Source organism: Ammospiza caudacuta, chromosome 30 (assembly GCF_027887145.1).
Source record: "Ammospiza caudacuta isolate bAmmCau1 chromosome 30, bAmmCau1.pri, whole genome shotgun sequence".
Taxonomy (NCBI): Eukaryota; Metazoa; Chordata; class Aves; order Passeriformes; family Passerellidae; genus Ammospiza; species Ammospiza caudacuta.
In genome coordinates, this window is record NC_080622.1 from 5,492,748 (window position 1) to 5,515,440 (window position 22,693).

Genomic DNA, 22,693 nt, shown 5'->3' on the forward strand with positions numbered 1-22,693 from the left:
AGGGGGGCGGAGTGGAATGTGAAGAGGCGCGGCTTAGCCGTGAGGGGGTGGAGCCGTGCATAGGATAGGCGGGGCTGAACCGCAGGTGGGCGTGTCTGTGCCCACATAAGCAGTGTCAATACGCGGAGTGGGCGTGGTTTGTCCCGAAAGGGGCGTGACCGTGTGGGCGGGGGCGTGGCCGGGCGTGGCGGGCGGGGGCGGGCTGAGGGGGGGGGGGGGCGCAGCGCGCGCTCCAAGATGGCGGCGGCGGCGGCGGGGCCCGAGTCCGGCGGCAGCAGCGGCAGCAGCGGCGGCCTCGGCGGTACCGGCCGGGAACCGGCCCGGGGGGCGCGGCTGGGGCGGCCGGGGGCGAGGGAAGGGCCGGGGGGGGCTGAGGGCGTGAGGGGCTGAGGGGGGAATGGGGGCGTGAGCGGAATGGGGCGGTCTGGGGGGGATTTGGGGGGTTATGAGGGGGATTGTAGGGGTTATGAGGGGGCTTATAGGTGTTATAAGGGGGATCTTGGGGGTTATGAGTGGGGTTCGGGGGGTTATGAGGAGAATTATAGGGGTTATGATGGGTCTGGGGGCGTGAGGGGCTGAGGGGGCAACGTGAGGGTGAGGAGGCTCTGGGGCGTGAGGCGATTTTAGGGAGATTTAGGGGCTTTTTGGGGGGTTATTAGGGGGATTTAGGGGGTTATGAGAGAGATTATGGGGGTTAGGAGGGGGATCTGGGGGGTTATGAGGGGAATTTTGGGGCTGTGAGGGGGATTTGGGGGTTATGAGGGGGTATTGGGGGTTACCAGGGGGTTATGAGGGGTCTGGGGGCGTGAGGGGGCTCTGAGGGGTTTTTTGGGGGGGTTTTGGGGTGTTTTGGATGAGTTTAGGCCTGGGAGACTCAGGGGGTTTGGGGAGTTTTTTGGGGTATAGAAGTTTAGGGATGATGGGGATTTTGGGGGTCTTCAGGGTTTTTTGGGGGTGTAAAACTCTGGGGCTGAGTGGGGTTTTTGGGGTCTTTATGGGGTTATTTTGGAGAAGTGTGGGACTCTTTTGGGGAGGGGATTTGGGGCTTCCCGGGGGAGTTTTGGGGCCCTTGGAGCTTCCCGGGGGTGTCTGAGGTGCCATGGGGGGAGCCCAGCCCCAACTTTTCCCTGGAAAAACCGAATTCCGAGTTTTCCTTTTTCTACAAAACACCTGGGAACGCTCGGGGGGGACCCGAGAGGCCCCAAAACTCCCAAAAATAAAAAATAAAAAAGGTGGGGAACGGGGCGGGGAGGGAGCAGCGTGTCGGTGCCAGGGAAATCCGATTCCCGTTCCCGTGCGGTGACTCACGGGGGTGGGATCGGCTCGCGGGGATCCCAGAATCACAGAAAAACCAAAAAAAAACCCAACCAAATGAGCCCGGGATCGGCTCGCGGGGATCCCAAAAAAACCACAGAAAAATCCCCAAAAAACACAGAAAAATCCCAGAAAAACCCCAGAAAAATCACAAAACAATCACAAAATGAGCCCGGGATCGGGCAGCAAAGCCTCCCAAAATCCAAGAAAAATCCCAGAGCAGCAAAGCCCCGGGATTTGTTTGGACCAGCGGGGACGGGAGCCGGGGAAAGGGCTGGAAAATCGGGGATTGCCGCCTCGGAGGCTTTTTTGGGGATAAAACCGCCGATTTTGGAGCTTTTAACACCGGGGCTTTTCATTTTCCCGTTTTTTCCTGAAGCTGGCAGGATTGCTGGGAGAATCCAGCCCTTTATCCCACTTTTTTCAGCTCCAAATTGACTTTTCCACCTTAAATTTTGGGTTCATATCCATAAAAATTCCAGCTGAGAAGGAGCTCCTGGCTCCTCAATTTTCCCTGGAAGAGTTTGAGGCCTGATCCCTGATTTTCTGACTCTTTATCCGCGGGGCTTTTTGGGAATTTGGCTCCAGAAACCCCAGGAGAGCAGCGTGTGTGGGTGGGATAATTTAGGTTTTGTGTTTTGTTGGACTTTTCCCTGTTTTTGTGGGAGTTTTCCCGTTTTTCTGGGGGTTTTCTGGGGTTTTCCATTGCTTTTGTGGGATTGATTCTTTCTGAGTGTGGATTTTCCTTTCTTTTGGCAGGATCCAACACCTTCAAAAAGTCCCTGACTCCTGAGGTGAGTTCCAGGCTGGAAAAATCACAAATTTCAGATTTTCCTGCCAAAGTTTCTCAGGTGGTTTTGGGTGGGAATAACGCTGTAAAAATGAATTTTCCAATTTTTTCTCTCTCTTCCCGTTTTTTCTCTTTTCCCAAGATGCCAGGAGGATCCCAGACCATCCGGAAAGGCCACAGAGGAGTGGATTCCACGGGGGAAACCACCTACAAAAAGGTAAATTTTCACTTTTTTTCCCTTTTCCCGAGGAGTTTTGCCCGGGATCGCTGTGGGAATGGGAGGAGGTTCCATGGAAACGGAGGAAAAAGGGAATTTTTGGGTTTATTTTCCCCCCATTTTAATTGTCATGCAATTAAATTGTTCCTGCTGAATTTCTATTCCTGTTGAGTTTCTCTCATTCCCATTGAATTATTGGAATTCCTATTTCTGTTGAATTCCATCCGTTCCCATTGAATCTCTCCCGTTCCTATTGAATTTCTGTTCCCGTTCCCACTGAGTCCCCATTGCCTTTCCCACCAAATCCCTCCCATTCCCTCTGTGCTCCTGCCATTCCCAGCACCATTCTCGCTGTAATTCCCATCTCCATTGCCATTCCCACTGTAGTTCCCAGCTCCATTCCCATTCCCACTGTCATTCCCATTTCCCCTATTCCTGCTGTAATCCCCACTGTTTCCCCATTCCCAGCCCCATTCCCTCTGTACCCACCCTGTTTCCCTGTTCTCGGCTGTAATTCCTGTTCCCATTCCCGCTGTGATTCCCTTTCCCAGCTGTAATTCCCATTCTCATTCCCATTCCCAGCTGTAATTCCCATTCCCAGCTGTAATTCCCACTGTATGCGCCCCATTCCCTCTGTAATTCCCATTCTCACTGTAACCCCTGTTTGCCCTGTTCCCCATTCCTGCTGTAATTCCCATTCCCAGCCATTCCCAGGTGCAATCCCCTTTCCCATTCACGCTGTAACTCCCATTCCCATTCCTGCTGTAATTCCTGTTGCCATTACCTCTGTAATTCTCATTCCTATTCCCGTTCCCATCCTCTCTGTAAGCCCCAGTTCCCCCCATTCCCGTTCCCTTTCCCGCTCTAACCCCATTCCCCCGTTCCTCCCCGTTCCCAGCTGTAATTCCCGTTCCCGTTCCCACCCCGCTGTAACCCCATTTTCCCCCTTTCCCCCCGTTCCCCCAGACGACGTCGTCGGCGCTGAAGGGCGCCATCCAGCTGGGCATCACGCACACCGTGGGCAGCCTGAGCACCAAGCCCGAGCGCGACGTGCTCATGCAGGACTTCTACGTCGTGGAGAGCATCTTCTTCCCCAGGTCAGCACCCAGAGGGGTTCAGGGACCCCCTGTTCCCCGTGGGACCCCCAACCCCATTCCGGACCGTTCCGTGTGGGATCCCCCCCCCCGTTCCCCGTGGGACCCCCCAACCCCATTCCGGAACGTTCCGTGTGGGATCTCCCCGTGGGACCCCCCAGCCCCATTCCGGAATGTTCCATGTGGGATCCCCCCCCGTTCCCCGTGGGACCCCCCAGCCCCATTCCGGAACGTTCCGTGTCCCCCCCCCCCGCAGCGAGGGCAGCAACCTGACGCCCGCCCACCACTACAACGATTTCCGCTTCAAGACCTACGCGCCCGTGGCCTTCCGCTACTTCCGGGAGCTCTTCGGCATCCGCCCCGACGACTACCTGGTCAGCTGCCGGCGGGATCCCTTTCCCTTTTCCTTCCCCTTCTTCTTCCCCGGAATGCCTTTCCCTTCCCTGGGTTTCCCTGGTCCTTTTTCGCATTCCCTTTTCTCATTTTCTTTCCCTGGAATTCCTTTTTCCGTTTTCCTTTTTCACCTTTCCTTTTTTCCTTTTTCCCTTTTGTCTTCCTTTTCCCTTTTCCTTCTCTCCTCTCCTCTCCTCTTCTCTTCTCTTCTTCTTCCTCTTCCTCTTCTCTCTCCCCCTTTTCTTTCTCCTCTTTCTCTCCCTTTTTTCCCATTTTTCTTCCTTCCTCTCCCACATTTTGGGACACCTTTTCCCTTTCTCCTTCCCACATTTCCACATTTCCCCTCGTGCTGCCACCCAGCCGCTCCTGGCTGCCCTTCCCCTCTCCAAACCATTCCCCTGCTTGTTTTGAGCGGGAAAACTCCAATCCCCTGCTGTTCCCAGAAAAATCCCAATCCCAAATCCCCAATCCCATTCCCCTGCTGTCCCCAGTAAATTCCTAATCCCCAATCCCAATCCCGCTGTGTCCCCACAGTACTCCCTGTGCAGCGAGCCCCTGATTGAGCTCTCCAACTCGGGCGCCAGCGGCTCGCTGTTCTACGTCAGCAGCGACGACGAATTCATCATCAAAACCGTGCAGCACAAGGAGGCCGAGTTCCTGCAGAAGCTCCTGCCCGGATACTACATGGTGAGAGAGCTGGAAATTCCGGGCATTCCCTGGCAATTCCAGCCCTGGGAAATCCCAGCAGGATCACTGGAGACAGCAGGACTGGGCTCGCATGCCCCTTCCAAACCCTGAATGCCCAAAATCCATGGAAAACCCCAACAATTCATACAAAGCCCTTCAAACCTGGGGGATTTGGATGCTTTTCCCACATTTTACCTGTGATTTTGACACATCCCCAACCCCAAAACCCCCGTAACAGCCCCCAAAACCACTCCATAGCCGCCCCATAACCCCCCAAAACCCCAAACCCCCGTGCCTCTGCAGCACCCTCCCCATGTGTCTCCTGTGCAGAGCCTGAACCAGGACCCGCACACGCCGCTGCCCAAGTTCTATGGGCTGTACTGCCAAAAAAAACCCCCAAAACCCCCAAAAAAACCCCCAAAACCCCCATAACACCCCCCAAAACCCCCCCCCAAACCACTCTAAAACCCCCCAAACTCCGTGCCTCTGCAGCTCACTCTCCATTTCCCTCCTCTGCAGAAGCTGAACCAGAACCCGCGCACGCCGCTGCCCAAGTTCTACCGGCTGTACTGCCAAAAAAACCCCCAAAACCCCCATAACACCCCCCAAAAAAACCCCCAAAACCACTCAAAACCCCCCCAAAACCCCCATAACACCCCCAAACCCTGGTGACTGTGCAGACCCTGCCCATTTCTGTGCAGAACCGGAACCAGAACCCGCGCACGTCTCTGCCCCAGTTCTACGGGCTGTGCTGCCAAAAAACCCCCCAAAACCCCCAAAAAACCCCCCAAAACCCCCATAACACCCCCCAAAAACCCCCCCAAAACCACTCAAAAACCCCCCAAACCCCCATAACACCCCCCAAACCCTGGTGACTGTGCAGACCCTGCCCATTTCTGTGCAGAACCTGAACCAGAACCCGCGCACGTCTCTGCCCAAGTTGTACGGGCTGTGCTGCCAAAAAACCCCCCATAACAGCCCCCAAAACCCCCAAACTCCGTGCCCCTGCAGCTCACTCTCCATTTCCCTCCTCTGCAGAACCTGAACCAGAACCCGCGCATGCCGCTGCCCAAATTCTGTGGGCTGTACTGCCAAAAACCCCCCAAAACCACTCCAAACCCCCCCAAACCCCCCATAACAGCCCCCAAAACCCCCAGACTCCGCGCCCCTGCAGCTCACTCCCCGTTTCTCTCCCCGTTTCTCTGCAGAACCTGAACCAGAACCCGCGCACGCTGCTGCCCAAGTTCTACGGGCTGTACTGCGTGCAGGCGGGCGGCAAGAACATCCGCATCGTGGTGATGAACAACCTGCTGCCGCGCTCGGTGCGCATGCACCTCAAGTACGACCTCAAGGGCTCCACCTACAAGCGCCGCGCCTCGCCCAAGGAGCGCGACAAGGCCTTCCCCACCTTCAAGGACCTGGACTTCATGCAGGACCTGCCCGACGGGCTCTTCCTGGACGCCGACATGTACAACGCGCTCTGCAAGACGCTGCAGAGGGACTGCCTGGTCAGGCGCGGGGGGGTTCGGGTGGGATGGGGTTTTTGGGGGGGATTTGGGGGTGTTCTGCATTTTTTCCTGGGTTTTTTTTTTTTGGGGATTAGGGTTGTCCTGTATTTTTTCCTGGGGTTTTTTTGGGAAATCGGGGGTGTTCTGAATTTTTTCCTGTTTTCTTTTTTTAAATCGGGGGTGCTCTTTTTTCCTGTGGTTTTTTTTTTTTTTTATATCAGAGGTGTTCTGCCTTTTATCCTGAATTTTTTTTTTTTTTGTAATCCAGGGTATTCTGCCTTTTTTCCTAGTTTTTTTGGGAAATCAGGGACGTTCTGCTTTTTTTTCTGTTTTTTGGGGAAATTGGGGGTGTTCTGTGCTTTTTCCTGATTTTTAAGGGAAAATTCAGGGTGTTCTGTGCTATTTTGCGTTTTTTGGGGGAAACTGGGGGTGTTCTGTGCTTTTTCCTGTTTTTTGGGGAAAATTGGGGGTGTTCCACCCTTTTCCACGTTTCTGGGTTTTTTCCATGGAAAACTTGTGTTTGTCCCACCCTTTTCCCTGTTTCTGTGGGTTTCTAATGAAACATTTTTCCGGAAGATCCCGACCCGTGGTCCAACCCCGTTTTTGCCCATTCCCAGTTGGGAACCCCCCGTTCCATCCCCAAATTCCCAAATTCTCATTTCCAGGTGCTGCAGAGTTTCAAGATCATGGATTACAGCCTGCTGGTGGCCATCCACAGCCTGGACCAGGCGCAGCGCGAGCGCGCGGCCGCCGGAGCCCCCCGGGACGGCGACGGCGACCGGGACCCCCGCGGGCGGCCGGCGGCGCAGAGAGCGCTGTACTCCACGGCCATGGAGTCCATCCAGGGCGAGGCGCGGCGGGGAGGCACCATCGAGACCGACGATCAGTGAGATTGATTGATTATTGATTGGTTATTGATTGGTTATTGATTGGGGTTCACGGGGACCGGGACCCCAGCGGCGCAGAGAGCGCTGTACTCCACGGCCATGGAGTCCATCCAGGGCGAGGCGCGGCGGGGAGGCACCATCGAGACTGACGATCAGTGAGATTGATTGATTATTGATTGGTTATTGATTGATTGGGAGTCACTGAGATCCATTCCCCATTGCCTGACCCCATTCCTCATTCCCTTTCCCCATTCCCTTTCCCCATTCCTCATTCCCTTTCCCCATTCCCTGATCCATTCCCCATTCCCTGATCCATTCCTCATTCCCTGATCCATTCCCTGATCCATTCCTCATTCCCATTCCCCATTCCCTAATCCATTCCTCGTTCCCATTCCCCATTCCCTGATCCATTCCTCATTCCCATTCCCTGATCCATTCCTCGTTCCCATTCCCCATTCCCTGATCCATTCCTCATTCCCTGATCCATTCCCTGATCCATTCCTCATTCCCATTCCCCATTCCCTGATCCATTCCTCGTTCCCATTCCCCATTCCCTGATCCATTCCTCATTCCCATTCCCCATTCCCTGATCCATTCCTCGTTCCCATTCCCCATTCCCTGATCCATTCCTCATTCCCATTCCCCATTCCCTGATCCATTCCTCATTCCCATTCCCCATTCCCTGATCCATTCCTCGTTCCCATTCCCCATTCCCTGATCCATTCCTCATTCCCTGATCCATTCCTCGTTCCCATTCCCCATTCCCCATTCCCATTCCCCATTCCCTGATCCATTCCCTGATCCATTCCTCGTTCCCATTCCCCATTCCCTGATCCATTCCTCGTTCCCTTTCCCCATTCCCTGATCCATTCCTCATTCCCATTCCCCTTTTCCCAGGATGGGCGGAATTCCCGCCCGGAATTCCCGGGGGGAGCGGCTGCTGCTCTACATCGGCATCATCGACGTCCTGCAGTCCTACAGGTCAGTCGGTCGTTATTAATTAATTACCCGTTAATTAACCCGCATTTCCTGAGCCTTGGGATCCCCCCGAGACCGGGAGTTTCCACCGTGGGCTTCAAACCCCGCGAATTCCTGGGAGTTTTGGGAATTCCGTGGGAATTTCTGCTCCATTCCCTCCCCACAGGTTCGTGAAGAAGCTCGAGCACTCCTGGAAGGCCCTGGTGCACGACGGGGTGAGTGGCAAATGGGAGTTTCTGTGGAAAAACGGGAATTTTTATGGAAAAAGGGGAATTTTTATGGAAAAAAATGGGGATTTTTTAATGGAAAAGCAACTTTTTGAAAGGAAAACGTCCTTTTTAAGGAAAACTGACCCTTTCTTATGGAAAGCCCCCAATCTTGAAGGAAAACTCCCAACTTCAGTGGAAAATCCCCAGATTTTAAGGGAACTCCCAAAAGTTTGATATTTTCCACCCCCTTGAATTCCTGAAATTTCCCCCCCTGAATTCCTGAGATTTCCACCCGAATCTCTGTGATTTATTCCCAAAATCCTGGAATTTACTCCCGAAATCCTGGAATTTCCTCCCGAATCTCTGTGATTTGTTCCCAAATCCCTGTAATTCCCCCCCGAGCCCCCCGGGGCTCCCCCTCCGGCCCGGAATTCCGGGGTTCCGGGGCTCATTCCCGTTTCTCCCGGGCTCCAGGACACGGTGTCCGTGCACCGGCCCAGCTTCTACGCCGAGCGCTTCCAACGCTTCATGTGCCACACGGTGTTCCACAGGATCCCACGTGAGTGCCAACAAAATTCCTGCTTTTCCCTCTGCAATTCCCACATCTCCGCCCCATGCCCCGTTTTTCCCCTTTTCCCCCCTTTTTTCCAGCCTTTTCCAGCTTTTTCCTGGTTTTTTTTTCTGCTTTTCTCCTTCTCTGTCCCCTAAAAAAGCTGGAAAAATAATTTTTTAATGTTTTTTCCCCCTTTTCCGGGTTTTCCTGCTTTTTTCCACCTTGTTTTTCCTTTCCTTGACATAAAAATTCCCTGGAAAAGTTGGAAAAGTGGTTTTTTGGGTTTTTTTTAGGGATTTTTTTCCCCCCTTTTCCAACCTTTTCCTTCTTCTTTTCTTTCCCTAAAACCCTGCCTGAAATCCGCTTTATTTGGAAATTGCTTTCCTCAGTGATTTTCCCTTTTCCTCCTCCTCCCCTCCTCCCTCCCCAGACCCCGGAACGCCGGGATATTCCCGGTTTCTCACGGAATTTCCCCCTTTTCCTCCTCCTCCTGCTCCTCCCTCCCCGATACCCCCGGGGTATCCCCGGTTTCTCACGGAATTTTCCCCCGTTTCCCAGTGAAGCCGTCCCCGTCCAAGAAGAGCCGCGGCGGCGCCGCCGTGCCCAGGAGGAGCTGCCAGGGGGGGACCCCGGCCCCGAACCCGGCCCCGAACCCGGCGGGGGGCGACGCCAGGGCCCCCCCGGGCCCCGACGTGGACCCCGAGCAAGGTGGGAGCTGGGAGCTCTGTCCCAAAAAACCCTGTTTGTGTCCTAAAAGTCCCGTTTGTATCGTGAAAAATCCTCGATTGTGTCCCGGAAAATCCTTGTTTATATCCCAAAAATCCCCATTTGTATCCCAAAAAATCCCTGTTTTCATCCCACAGAATCCCCATTTCTATCCCAAAAGTCTCTACGCCATTCCCAGGTTCCTGATTCCATTCCCAGGTTCCCATTCCCAGTTTCCTCACCCCGTTTCCATTCCCATTGCAGGTTTCTGATACCAATCTCATTCCCGGTTTCCCGATCCCATTCCCAGTTTCCTGCCCCCAGTCCCATTCCTGTTCCTGTTCCCAGTTTCCCGTCCCCATTCCCAGATCTTCATTCCCAGTTTCCCAATTCTATTTCTGTTCCCGTTCTCATTGCAGGCTCCTGTCCCCAGTCCCATTCCCAGTTTCCTGTCCCCATTCCCAGTGTCCCATTCCCAGTTTCCTATTCCCAGTTTCCTGCCCCTATTCCCAGTTTCCTGTCCCCATTCCCAGTGTCCCATTCCCAGTTTCCTGCCCCTATTCCCAGTTTCCTGCCCCCATTCCCAGTGTCCCATTCGCAGTGTCCCATTCCCAGTGTCCCATTCCCAGTTTCCTATTCCCAGTTTCCTGCCCCTATTCCCAGTTTCCTGTCCCCATTCCCAGTGTCCCATTCCCAGTTTCCTGCCCCTATTCCCAGTTTCCTGTCCCCATTCCCAGTGTCCCATTCCCAGTTTCCCATTCCCAGTGTCCCATTCCCAGTTTCCTATTCCCAGTTTCCTGCCCCTATTCCCAGTTTCCTGCCCCCATTCCCAGTGTCCCATTCGCAGTGTCCCATTCCCAGTTTCCCATTCCCAGTGTCCCATTCCCAGTTTCCTGACCCCATTCCCAGTTTCCCATTCCCAGTTTGCTATTCCCAGTTTCCTGCCCCCATTCCCAGTTTCCCATTCCCATTCCCGTTGCAGGCTCCCGCCCGGATCTGCTCCCGTGCTCGGTGCCGGGGTTGGGCAGGGCCGCGCTGGCTCCGTCCCTGTCCCTGTCCCTGTGCCCATTCCCAGTTCCCCATTCCCAGTTCCCATTCCCAGTTTCCGTTCCCGTTGCAGGCTCCCGCCCGGACCTGCTGCCGCGCTCGGTGCCGGACGCCGCCGGGGCCGCGCTGGCTCCGTCCCTGTCCCTGTCCCCGTCGCCGTCGCCGTCCCTGTCCAGCCCCTCCCTGGGCAGCGCCGGAGCCACCTCCCCCCCCAGCAGGTGGGAAAAAGGGATTTGGGGCTGGGAATGGGGGGTTTGGGATCGGGAAAAGGGGTTTGGGATTGGGGAATGGGGTTTGGGATTGGAAACAGGGGGTTTGGGATTGGGGAATGGGGTTTGGGATCATTGCCAAGGGGTTTGGGACTGGGCAAAGGAGTTTGGGATTGAGAAAGGGGGTTTGGGATCGGGAATGGGGTGTTGGGGTTGGGAAGAGAGGGGTTTAGGATTGGAAAAGGGGGTTTGGGATCAGGAAAAGGGGGTTTAGGATTGGAAAAGGGGGTTTGGGATTGGAAAAGGGGGTTTGGGATCAGGAAACAGGGGTTTGGGATCAGGAAACGGGGGTTTGGGATCAGGAAAAGGGGGTTTGGGATTGGGAACAGGGGTTTGGGATCAGGAAAAGGGGGTTTGGGATCAGGAAAAGGGGGTTTGGGATTGGGAACAGGGGTTTGGGATCAGGAAAAGGGGGTTTGGGATTGGGAACAGGGGTTTGGGATTATTTCTGAGGGGTCTGGGATTGGAAAAAGGCGATTTGGATTGGGGAATGGTGTTTGGGATCAGGAAAAGGGGTTTGGGATCAAAGAAAAGGGATTTGGGATCATTCCTGAGAGATCTGGGATCATTCCTGGGGTGTTTGGGATCGGGAAAAGGGGTTTGGGACCTTTCCCGGGTTTTTGGGGCCGTTTCCCTGGAATGCTCCATGGAAGATGGGGAATTCTGGAATTCTCACGGCTGATCCCGCATCCCCGCAGGTCCGTGGGGGTTGAGGTGCACCCGGGCCCCGTTGCAGCTCCCGCAGCCTCCCTGCCCAGGTGAGCCCAGGCGGGATTTTTTGGATTTTATGGGATTTTTTTGGATTTTATGGGATTTTCCCCGGGAATTCCCGGGGTCTGGAGCTCGCTGCTTTCCCAAATTTGGGATTTTGGGGTTTGGAGCTCGCTGCTTTCCCAGACTTCCAGGGTTTTTGGGAAATTCCCAAATCCGGGGTGTTCCCGCTTCTCCTGCTCCCAGGGCTGGAATTCCTGTGGGATTCCCGGGGAATGTTAATGTTCTCTCCATCCGTAAATTCCATGGAATTCCTGGGTGGAATTTTCGCATCCTCCATGGGAAAACCTGGATTTTTCCGATGCCTTTCCGGTGGTTTCCCCAGGATTTCCTGGGAATTTCATGGGAGCAGCAGCAGGGGGTGGGGATTGAGGGCTGGGATTCCTTGGATTTCCCCCAGAAATTCCCCAAAATTCCCATTTTTCCCCTTTTTCCAGCGGATCCCCCGGGCCCTCCCTGCCCCTGGAGCTGGAGGAGCTGCCGGAGACCGAGATCAGCTTTGTGAGTGATTTCCATGGGAAAAAACTGGGAATTCCCTGGGATTGGGGTGGGGTTGGATCCTGGAATATCCCGGGAATGCAGCGGGAGCGGCTCTGGGCAGCCCAAAATCCCTGGAATTGCCCAAAAAGGAGGAAAACCCCTCATTCCAGAGGGTCTGGCATGTCCCTAATCCCCCAAATCCCTGGAATTGGAGGAAAAGCAGGAAAATCCCTCAATCCCGAGGGTCTGCAGTGTCCCAAATCCCCCAAAATCCCTGGAATTGCCCCAAAAAGGAGGAAAATCCCCCATTCCAGAGGGTCTGGAATATCCCAGATCCCACCCGGAGCATTCCCAGATTTTCCCTCCTTTCCCAGGGTTGGGAATTTTCGGGACAAACCCCAAACACTCCCTGGGGAACGTTCCCAGTTTTCCCAGTTTTTCTTCATTCCCTGTTTGTTTTCTCTTCCCAGTGAGCGGGCGCCGGTGGAATCCCAGCCAAGCCTCGGAATTCCGGAATTCCTGCTTTTCCCAGCGCTCCTGGAAAATTGGGAACAGCCCGAAAAAAATCGGGGACGCCCCTGGGAAATCGGGGATGCCCCGAAAAATATGGGGAATGCCCCGGAAAAAATCGGGAATGTCCCCAAAAAAAATCGGGAATGCCCCGGAAAAAATCGGGAACGTCAGGATCCCCCCGGAACTCCCGGGAACGCCGGGGATGGAAACCCCGGGAGCAGGGAGCTGAAGTTGCCAGGAATTCCTGGATTTTGGGATGGGAAAAAGGGGGAGAGAATTCCTGGAAAATTCCCGGCTGGAATCAGAGCCGCGCCGATTTTTTGGGGGGGTTTTTTTGGGATTTTTAATCCTGATTTTTTTTTTTTTTTTGAATTTCCATGGGATCCCATCCCGGTTTTCAGTCCCGGGGGAGTTCTTGGGATTGTTAATTAGGAATTATTAATTATTAATTTTTATTCGGGAACTGGGGTTTGCTCTGGGTTTTCCATGGGAAATCCCTTGGAAAAGAGGGAAAAAGGAGGAGAAATCATGGAAAAGCTCCGGGCTCCCCTTTTCCCAGCAGGAATTTTGGGAAGCTTTTCCCACAGTCTGGGAAGAGTTTTTGGGATTTTTTGGGGGATTTTTTTGGGGAATTTTCGGGATTTTTTGGGATTTTGTGAATCCGAGCCCACCCCGGGATTTCCCCCCGGATTTTTTAAGGATTTCCCTCCAAAATCCCGGCTCAAATCCCACTTTTCCAGTCCCCACATCCCGTTTTTTAACACCTCTGACAATCCCACAAAATTCCCAGAGCAGATTTTGGGATGGGGGATAAAACAAAAACCCCAAACAAATCCAGAGTGAGGAATTTCCCACCTGGATCCCAAAATCCCAAAACTCCCCAAAATTCCCAAATTCCCAGAGCAGCCCCCGGGGCTGGTGCTGATTTTTGCTCCATCCCTGATTTTTTTTTAATGGAAAAATCTCCCTTTATCCCAAAGTCCCACTTGGAAAAATCCCATTTTTTATACAAACCCTGGAATTTCGAGCTTTTTGTGCCGAAAAACCCCCGGAACGTGGAGCAGGGAGGGAATTTCTCCCTGGCTCTCCCTTTTCCCACGTTTTTTAAGGAAAAGCTGAATTTTCCTGCCCCCGAATCCCGGATTTCCCTTGGAACGGCCTTAGCCCAGCACAGGGAACTCGGGGACAATTCCGTGGATTTCCCCTTTTTCCTTGGAATGTTTGTCTATATTAGACAAAGTCCCTCCCAGCCCCCTTTTATTCCCATTTTTTATCGCATCAGGAGGGGAAATTTCCCCAATTTCTTTTCCTAATTTTCCCCAATTTTTCCCCAATTTTTTCCCAATTTTTCCCCCAAGTTTTTCCCCAATTTTTCCCAATTTTTTCCCAATTTTCCCTTTTTTTTCCCCCATTTTTCCCCTATTTTTCCCATTCCCCCCCCCCTTCCTTCCCAGAACGGAATATTTATGAATATTTAAATATTTTTGGGATGATTCCCCTTTTTCCTGGGGATTCTCCCCATCCAGAGGCTGGGGTTGGAATTTTTGGGGGATTTTTTTTGTTGGGGTTTTGTTTTTTTGGGAATTTTCCTGTTCCCAAAGGGGGAAATTTGGGAATCGCGGGGGGAATTTTCCAGGAGAAAAAGAGGATTTGGCTCTTCCCGGGAGTGGGAACGGAATCCTCCTGGAATTTGGGGTGGAATTCCTGGAATTCTCCTGGAATTGGAATGGAAACGGCCCCAGATCGAGAGGGGAACCCGCGGGATTTTCATGGAATTTTCATGGACTTGGAACGGACTTTTCCTGGATTGGAGAACGGATTTCATGGAGTTCTCATGGATTTGGGACAGAATCCGTGGAATTTTCCTGGAATTTTCCTGGATTTGGGACAGATTTAATGGAAATTCTCCTGGATTTGGGGATGGAATTCTCCTGGATTTGGGAAATGGAATTTTCCTGGACTGTGGAATGGATTTCATGGAGTTTTCCTGGATTTGGGGCGGAATCCGTGGAAATTCTCCTGGATTTGGGACAGACTTTTCCTGGATTTGGGACAGGAATTTTCTTGGATTTGGGATGGAATCTGTGGAATTCTCCTGGATTTGGGACAGGAATTTTCCTGGATTTGGGACAGAATCCATGGAAATTATGGCTTTGGGAATGGAATTCTCCTGGACTTGGGACGGACTTTTCCTGGGTTTGGGAAATGGAATTTTCCTGGATTTGGGATGGAATCTGTGGAAATTCTCCTGGATTTGGGACGGAATCCGTGGGATTCCCCTGGAATTTTCTGGGGTTTTTTGCCCCCGGAATTCCCCCGGATTCGGGAATTTGGATTTCGTGGAATTTCCCCGGAATTTCCCCCGGGTTCGGGGATGGAATTTTCCTGGATTTGGGAATGGAGTTCGTGGAACTGCCGTGTCCAGCCTGGAGTTGTTTGTCACCCTCGGGTCTGTCCCCACACGGGGCCAGCTCTGACTGGGGACCTTGGGGACAGCCCTGGGGACATTTGGGGGACATCGAGGGGACATTTAGGGGCACTCCCGGGGTGGCCTTGGCTGGGGGGGACATTGAGGACACCCCTGGGCACAAGGGGACATCTCGGAGGGGACACAGGACATGGGGACAGCCCTGGGGTGGCACAGGGGGACAGGAGACACCCCGAAGCTGTTCTCGGAGCCCCTCGCAGACCTCGCGGGGTGTGGCGGTGGGAGGGGACCTTTGGGGACAGTCCGGGACCTTTGGGGACAATTCGGGACCTTTGGGGACGGAGATGTCCCCTGGCAATCATGGCGCCCCGCCCAGAACTACAACTCCCAGCATGCTCCGCCATGCGACACGCCTAGACGGGGCACGCTGATTGGCGGCGGAGTCTGGACCAATCAGCGCGCGCGTTGTTGGGCGCTGTGGGGAGCGGGCCGGCGCTGAGGGGAGGAAGGAGCCAAGATGGTTCTGGAGAGCACCATGGTGTGGTGAGAGCCCCGAGAGCGCCGGGACACCCCCGGGAGCCCCCAGGGAACCCTCGGGCAAACCCGCGGGAACCCCTGGGCAACCTCCGGGCAGCCCCGGCCCGCCCGGGCGCTTTCCCTGAGTCATGGCGGGGGCGCCGAGCGGGCCGGGCCTGAGGGGAGACGGGGCTGAGGGGACAGGAGAGGACAGGGGGGACATGAGGGGACAGACAGGGACAGAGAGGGACAGGAGAGACAGACAAGGGCAGGAGGAACAGGGGGTGAAAGGGAGACGGGGCTGAGGGGAAAGGGGGGACATTAGGAGACAGGACCTGAGGGGATGGGGGGGCTGAGGGGACAGGGAGGGACAGAAGGGGACAGGGGGGACAGAAGGGGACAGGGGGGACAGAAGGGGACAGGGGGGACAGAAGGGGACAGGCAGGGACAGGAAGGGTCTGAGGCAGAGATTTTGTGGGATGAGCCTCACCTGTCCCCAAAAAAACCCTGCATTTTGGGGGAATGAATGTCAGCAATTCCCCAAAAGTCCCAGGTTTGGGGGGAGCAACATCAGCCATTCAAAAAAAATAGTAGAAAAGGTGATTTTGGGGAATGAGCCTTGGCTATCCCAAAAAAATCAGATGTTTGTGATGAACATCCGCATTCCCATAAAAATCTCATTTTAGACTGGAATGAGCCTCATTTTTCCCTGAAATAAAGTGGATTTTAGGGAGCTAAACCCGAACCACCCAACACAGGGAATTTCCCGGGATCCCCTTGTAACATTCCCGGTGTTTTTGGGAATTGCAGCGTGGACAACAGCGAGTACATGCGGAACGGGGACTTCCTGCCGACGCGGCTGCAGGCGCAGCAGGACGCCGTCAACATCGTGTGCCACTCCAAGACGCGCAGCAACCCCGAGAACAACGTGGGGCTCATCACCCTGGCCAAGTGAGGGGCTCCGGGGGTCCGCGGGAGAGGGGCTGGGAACGGCTGGGAGGGACCAGGAATGAGCCTGGAATGGCAGCGACTGGGGAATGGTTCTGGGGTGGGAACTTCAGGAGTTCTTGGAGTGGCTGATTTCCATTTGGAACGCGAGGAATCTGGGGATTTTGGGGCCATTTCAGGTGGGAACTTCAGGAGTTCTTGGAATGGCTGTTCCCACGTGGAATGGGATGGATACTGAGAGGGGTTTGGGGATCCCTCAGCTGGAAATACATGGAGAAGGGGCAGGGAATTGTTGGAAAACTGTTTGGAATAACTGGGAACGAGTGCTTGGAATGGGAGGGATCTGAGGATTTTGGAGGTAGGAACTTCAGGAATTCTTGGAATGGGATGGATCTGGGGATCGCTGGAAGCTGGGGAAATCTGGGAATTTGGAGAATTGCCATCCAGATTCCCAAAGAATCCCCAGGAGTTGCTCCTGTAGCTGTGAGGCGCTGCCAGCCCTGGAGCCGAGCCCGGCCTGAATCCTGGGGGAATTTCCTGAATCCCAGGGGTGAATCCAGGGGGAATTTCCTGAGTCGCAGGGGGGCAGTTCCCTCCCAGCCTGAGTCCCGGGGTGTAAATTCCCTCCCGTGTCGCCCCGTTGCCGTCTCCCCGCAGTAACTGCGAGGTGCTGACCACGCTGACCCCGGACACCGGGCGCATCCTGTCCAAGCTGCACACGGTGCAGCCCAAGGGCAAGATCACCTTCGGCACCGGCATCCGCGTGGCACACGTGAGTGTCCCTGTGTGGGGTTCCCGGGAATTCCTGGGAGTTCCGGACGCTCCCGGGGGCCTGGATGGGGGAAATGCGGGGTTTCCCTGTGGTGGAAATGGTGGGGGAGGCTGTGAAGCGTAAATCCATGGGAATTCCACAGAATTCCACCAGAAATCCGTGGGAATTTCACAGAAATCCATGGAAATTCCACAAAAATCCATGGCAATTTCACAGAATTCCACCAGAAATTCATGGGAATTCCACAGAATTCCGCCATAAATCCATGGGAATTTCACAGAAATCCATCATAAATGCATGGGAATATCACAGAAATCCATGATAAATCCATGGGAAATTCCACAGACATTCACCATAAATCCACTGAAATTTTACAGAAATTGACCATAAATCCATGGGAATTTCAGAGAAATCTGTGGGAAACCACTGTAAATCCATGGGAATTCCACAGAAATCCACCATGAATTCATGGAAATTTTACAGAAATCCATGGAAATCTACCATAAATCCATGGGAATTTCACCGAGTACCATGGGAATTTCTCAGAAATCCGTGGAACCCCACCATAAATCCATGGAAGTTTCACAGAAATCCACCATAGATCCATGGGAATTTCACAGAAACCTCGCCCAAATGCCGGGATCTGGGTTGGGAGATCCCCATTTTCCCGGGATGTGGGGCAGGCAGGGGATCCCCGATTTCCTGGGAGCAGCCCCAGATCCGCGGTTTGTCTCTGGTGCAGCTGGCGCTGAAGCACCGGCAGGGCAAGAACCACAAGATGAGAATCATCGCCTTCGTGGGCAGCCCCGTGCACGACAGCGACAAGGACGTGAGTGCCGGGGGGAACGACACCGGGATCAGGGCTGGGATCGGGGCTGGGATCACGGGATAACAACAGGATAACAACGGGAATAATCATGGGATCACTGCAGGATCAGGGCTGGGATCACAGGATAACAGCAGGAATAATCATGGGATCACTGCAGGATCGGGGCTGGGATCACAGGATAACAGCAGGAATAATCATGGGATCACTGCAGGATCTCTGTGGGATAATGGAATAACAAGGGGATAACTGTGGGACTGGGGCTGGGATGACAGAATCACTGTGGGATCTCTGTGGGATAACAAGGGGATAACAACGGGATCACTGCAGGATCAGGTCTGGGGTAACAGGATAACAACAGGTTAACAGTGGGATTAGGGCTGGGATCACTGTGGGACAACAATGGGATCGGGGCTGAGATAATGGGATAACAATGGGAATAATAATCATGGGATCAATGCGGGATTGGGTCTGGGAACACGGGATAACAACGGGATCAGCTCCCATGAAATCCACGGCTTAGCCCAGGATTGGCCCAGGATTGGGGGAGTCACAAGTGTGGATCCCTGTGGTGGATCCCTGAGCTGATCCCCGGGGTGGATCCCTGGGATGGATCCCTGGGCAGCCGATTCAGGCCCAAGTGTGGAATGTCAGTGGGGTCCGGGCGCTGGGCCAGGTCCCAGATCCTGCTGATCCCAGGGAATTGCTGCCTCTCCCACCCAGCTGGTGAAGCTGGCCAAGCGTCTGAAGAAGGAGAAGGTCAACGTGGACATCATCAACTTCGGGGAGGAGGTGAGAGTCCTGGGAATTGCCACGTTCCAGAGGGAATTCTGGGGCCTTTTGCAGCTCCATATTGGGGCTGGGAAATCCTGGGAATGAGGGCAGGCCTTGAGGGTTTTCCCTGGATCCCAAACCCTCTCCAACCCCGTTCCTGCTGGGAACCTGCTGACAGTCGCATTTGCCATTCCCAGAGCCCTCTCCTGGCACCACAACCCCAACAAACCCCAGATCCCTCCCCAGACCCCAATCCCATTCCCAGCCCCTCAGCATTCCCAATCCCCCATTCCCAGCCCCTCACCACCCCGATCCCCCACTCCCAGCCCCTCACCACCCCGATCCCGTCGCAGGAGGCCAACACGGAGAAGCTGACGGCGTTCATCACGGCGCTCAACGGCAAGGACGGCAGCGGCTCCCACCTGGTGACGGTGCCGCCGGGGCCCAGCCTGGCCGACGCCCTCATCAGCTCCCCCATCCTGGCGGGCGAGGGCGGCGCCATGCTGGGGCTGGGCGCCTCCGACTTCGAGTTCGGCGTGGATCCGAGCGCAGATCCTGAGCTGGCTCTGGTAGGGACCCCAAAAACCCCAAATGTCCCAATTCCCCAAATCCTGCTGGGGCTGGGCGCCTCCGACTTCAAGTTCGGCGTGGATCCCAGTGCTGACCCCGAGCTGGCTCTGGTAGGGACCCCAAAAACCCCAAAATTACTGGGAATCGGGTGTTTCCAACATCAAAATCCCATAAAACCGCAAATCCCCACAGCACTGAACCCCAGGGCTCCCAGCCCCCTCCTGCCCCCCATCCCTGGCTTTTCCCAGATCCCAAATCCGGGGTTTTGGGATTCTGCAGGCGCTGCAGGTGTCCCATTTCTCAGAGCCCCAGCCATGTTTTGGGGTGTATTCCAAGCCCTGTTTTGGGGTGTATGCCCAGCCGTGTTTTGGGGTGTTATGTCCCAGATCCCAAATCCAGGTTTTGGGGTGTTTGTGCTGGCGCTCCGGGTGTCCCATTTCCGAGATCCCCAAGCCAGGGTTTTGGGGTGTTTTCTCCCAGATCCCCAGCCCTGTTTTGGGGTATTTTGGGATGTATCCCCAGCCCTGTTTTGGGGTGTATCCCAATCCATTTTGGGGTGTTTTGTCCCGTTTCCCTGATCCCAGTCCCTGTTTTGGGGCGTGTTTGCAGGCCCTGCGCGTGTCCATGGAGGAGCAGCGGCAGCGGCAGGAGGAGGAGGCGCGCAGGGCGGCCGCGGCCTCGGCGGCGGAGGCCGGCATCGGAGCCACCGGCGGAGATGGTGAGGGGCTGGGATGGGAGTGATGGGAATGGGATTGATGGGAACGGAATTGGGAGCAGGATTGGCAGCGGGGTTGGGAATGGCATTGATGGGATGGCATTGATGGGATGGGATTTGTGAGATGGGAACAGGATTGATGGGTTTGGGAACGGGGTTGGGAATGAGATGGATGAGATGGGACTTGTGGGATGGGAATGGGGTTTATGGGATGGGGTTTGTGGGATAGGAATGAGGCGATGGGATGGGATGGGAATGAGGAGGACTGAAAATCAGGATGGGCTCAGACTGGACATCGGGGATTTTAACCCTTCCCTGGGCGGGTGGGGACGCCCATTCCTGGGACACCCCTGGATTCCTGGGCTATCCCATGCATTCCTGGGCATTCCTGGCCGCTCCATGCATTCCTGCACACCCCGTGCATTCGTGCCCTGTGTGCAGAGTCGGACGAGGCCCTGCTCAAGATGACCATCGGGCAGCCGGACTTTGGCCGCGCGGGGCTGCCGGACCTGAGCTCCATGAGCGAGGAGGAGCAGATCGCCTACGCCATGCAGATGTCCCTGCAGGGCGCCGGTGCGTGGGGAAACCGGGGGGAAACCCCGGGAAAAACCTGGGAAAAACCTGGGATAACCCCGGGACTGGGGCCTGGGGCTGCCCGGGATCAGCTCGGGGTTTGTTTGGCTTTGCAGAGTTTGCCCAGGCCGAGGCGGCCGAGGTGGACAGCGGGGCGGCCATGGACACCTCCGAGCCCGCCAAGGTGGGGAGTTCTGGCAATTGCCAGCGTTACCAGCTCGTTCCATCAGTCCCATCCCAATCCCATCCCCTCAATCCCATCCATCCCGTCAATCCCATCCATCCCATCCCACCCACAGGACAGGGACGGGGTCACCCTCAGGGTTCTTCCATCCCAAACCATTCCAGGACTCCCTGTCCTGCTTTCTTTGGGATTTTAGGGATGAGATCCTGGATCCTTCCCTGGTTATTCCTTCCCTGGATTCCCCATCCCTGGGAGTGTCCAGGGCCCCCATTCCATACTCCAGTAATAATCCCAGTCCCTCTAGACCCATCTGGATCAGGATGATCCTGAATCCCCCAGAATGATCCCAGATCCCCCAGAGGGATCCCAAATCTTCCAGGACATTCCTGAATTCGCTGGGTTTTCCTGTAGATCTGGATGATCCCAAATCCCCCGGGCCGATCCCGAATCCCCCGGGATGACCCAAAATCCCCTGGGATGATCCCCAATTCCCCAGGATGATCCCAGATCTCCCAGGATGATCCCGCATTCCCTGGGTTTTCCCGTGGACCTGGATGTTCCCCAATCCCCCGGGCCGATCCCCAATCCCGCCCTTTCCCCGCCATTCCCGTTGCGTTCCCCGCAGGAGGAGGACGACTACGACGTGATGCAGGACCCCGAGTTCCTGCAGAGCGTGCTGGAGAACCTGCCCGGCGTGGATCCCAACAACGAGGCCATCCGCAACGCCATGGGCTCGCTGGCCTCGCAGGCGCACCGCGAGCAGGGCCGCGGGGAGCGCGAGCAGCACCGCGGGGACAGGAAGGACGAGGAGAAGAAGTGAGAGAGGCGGACGCGGCAGCGGCGCCGGGAATTGCGGAAATAAACGGAATTAAAGGCATCTCTTGGGAACGGTGCGAATAAAGGAGTTTTTTGGCAGTTCCGGGAATGATTAATGGAAGCTTTTCGGGAACGGAGGGGAGCTGTTGGGTGTTGCGCGAATAATGAAGGGAATGGAAATGATTTATTGGGAACGGCGGCAGTGATTAAAGGGGTTGTTGGGAATGGTGGGAATAATTAAAGGAAATTTTTGGGAATCTCAGGAATAATTAAAGGAGTTGTTTTGGGAGTTCCGGGAATAATTAAAGGAGTTTCTTGGGAATTGCGGGAATGATTAAAGGAAATTTTTGGGAATTCCAGGAGTAATAAAAGGAATTTTTTAGGAGTTACGGGAATAATTAAAGGAGTTTCTTGGGAATTCCAGGAATAATTAAAGGAATTTTTTTGGGAGTTCCGGGAATAATTAAAGGAGTTTTTTGAGAGTTCTGTGAATAATTAAAGGAGTTTCTTGGGAATGGCGGGGAGTTCTTGGGAATAATTAAAGGAATTTCTTGGAAATTGTGGGAATTATTAAAGGAATGTTTTGGGAATTGGAATAATTAAAGGCATTTCTTGGGAATGGCAGGGAGTTCTTGGGGATTGAGGGAATAATTAAAGGGATTTCTTGGGAATGGCAGTAATAGTTAAATTAATTTCTTGGGCATGGTGGGGATGATTGTGGGAATTTCTTGGGAATTGTGGGAATGATTAAAGGGATTTTTGGGAATGGAAGTAGTTTATTTGGAATGGCAGGAATAGTTAAATGAATTTCTTGGGAATGGCAGGAATGATTAAAGGAGTTTGCTGGGAATGGCAGGGATTTCTTGGGAATTGTGGGAATGATAAAAGGAATTTCGTGGGGATTGTGGGAATAAGTAAAGGAGTTTCTTAGAAATGGAAGTAAGTTATTGGGAACAGTGGGAATAATTAAAGGGGTTTCTTGGGAATGGCGGGGAGTTCTTGGGATTGATTAAGGGGATGTCTTGGGAATTGTGGGAGTGATTATAGGAGTTTTTTGAGAATGGAAAGTTATTGGGAATGGTGGGAATAATTAAAGGAGTGTCTTGGGAATGGTCGGGATTTATTGGGAATTGTGGGAATAATTAAATGGATTTCT

The 22,693-nt window shown here is 54.2% G+C and overlaps 1 protein-coding gene across 1 annotated transcript; it reads left to right on the forward strand.

Annotated features, from left to right (window-relative positions):
• The first annotated feature begins 246 nt into the window (after window positions 1–246).
• Window positions 247–21,636, forward strand: LOC131569503 (putative PIP5K1A and PSMD4-like protein). Its single transcript, XM_058821712.1, has 26 exons — window positions 247–301; window positions 2,074–2,108; window positions 2,247–2,321; window positions 3,288–3,418; window positions 3,672–3,789; window positions 4,343–4,495; window positions 5,704–6,003; window positions 6,669–6,889; window positions 7,788–7,871; window positions 8,035–8,083; window positions 8,552–8,636; window positions 9,189–9,338; window positions 10,456–10,600; window positions 11,350–11,409; window positions 11,860–11,923; window positions 12,435–12,581; window positions 15,349–15,386; window positions 16,170–16,310; window positions 16,965–17,079; window positions 17,822–17,908; window positions 18,629–18,697; window positions 19,033–19,248; window positions 19,859–19,967; window positions 20,406–20,537; window positions 20,654–20,721; window positions 21,347–21,636. Exons 3-26 carry the CDS (start codon window positions 2,247–2,249, stop codon window positions 21,539–21,541), a joined length of 2,952 nt encoding a protein of 983 aa, XP_058677695.1. The 5' UTR covers window positions 247–301; window positions 2,074–2,108; the 3' UTR covers window positions 21,542–21,636.
• The last annotated feature ends 1,057 nt before the right edge of the window (window positions 21,637–22,693 follow it).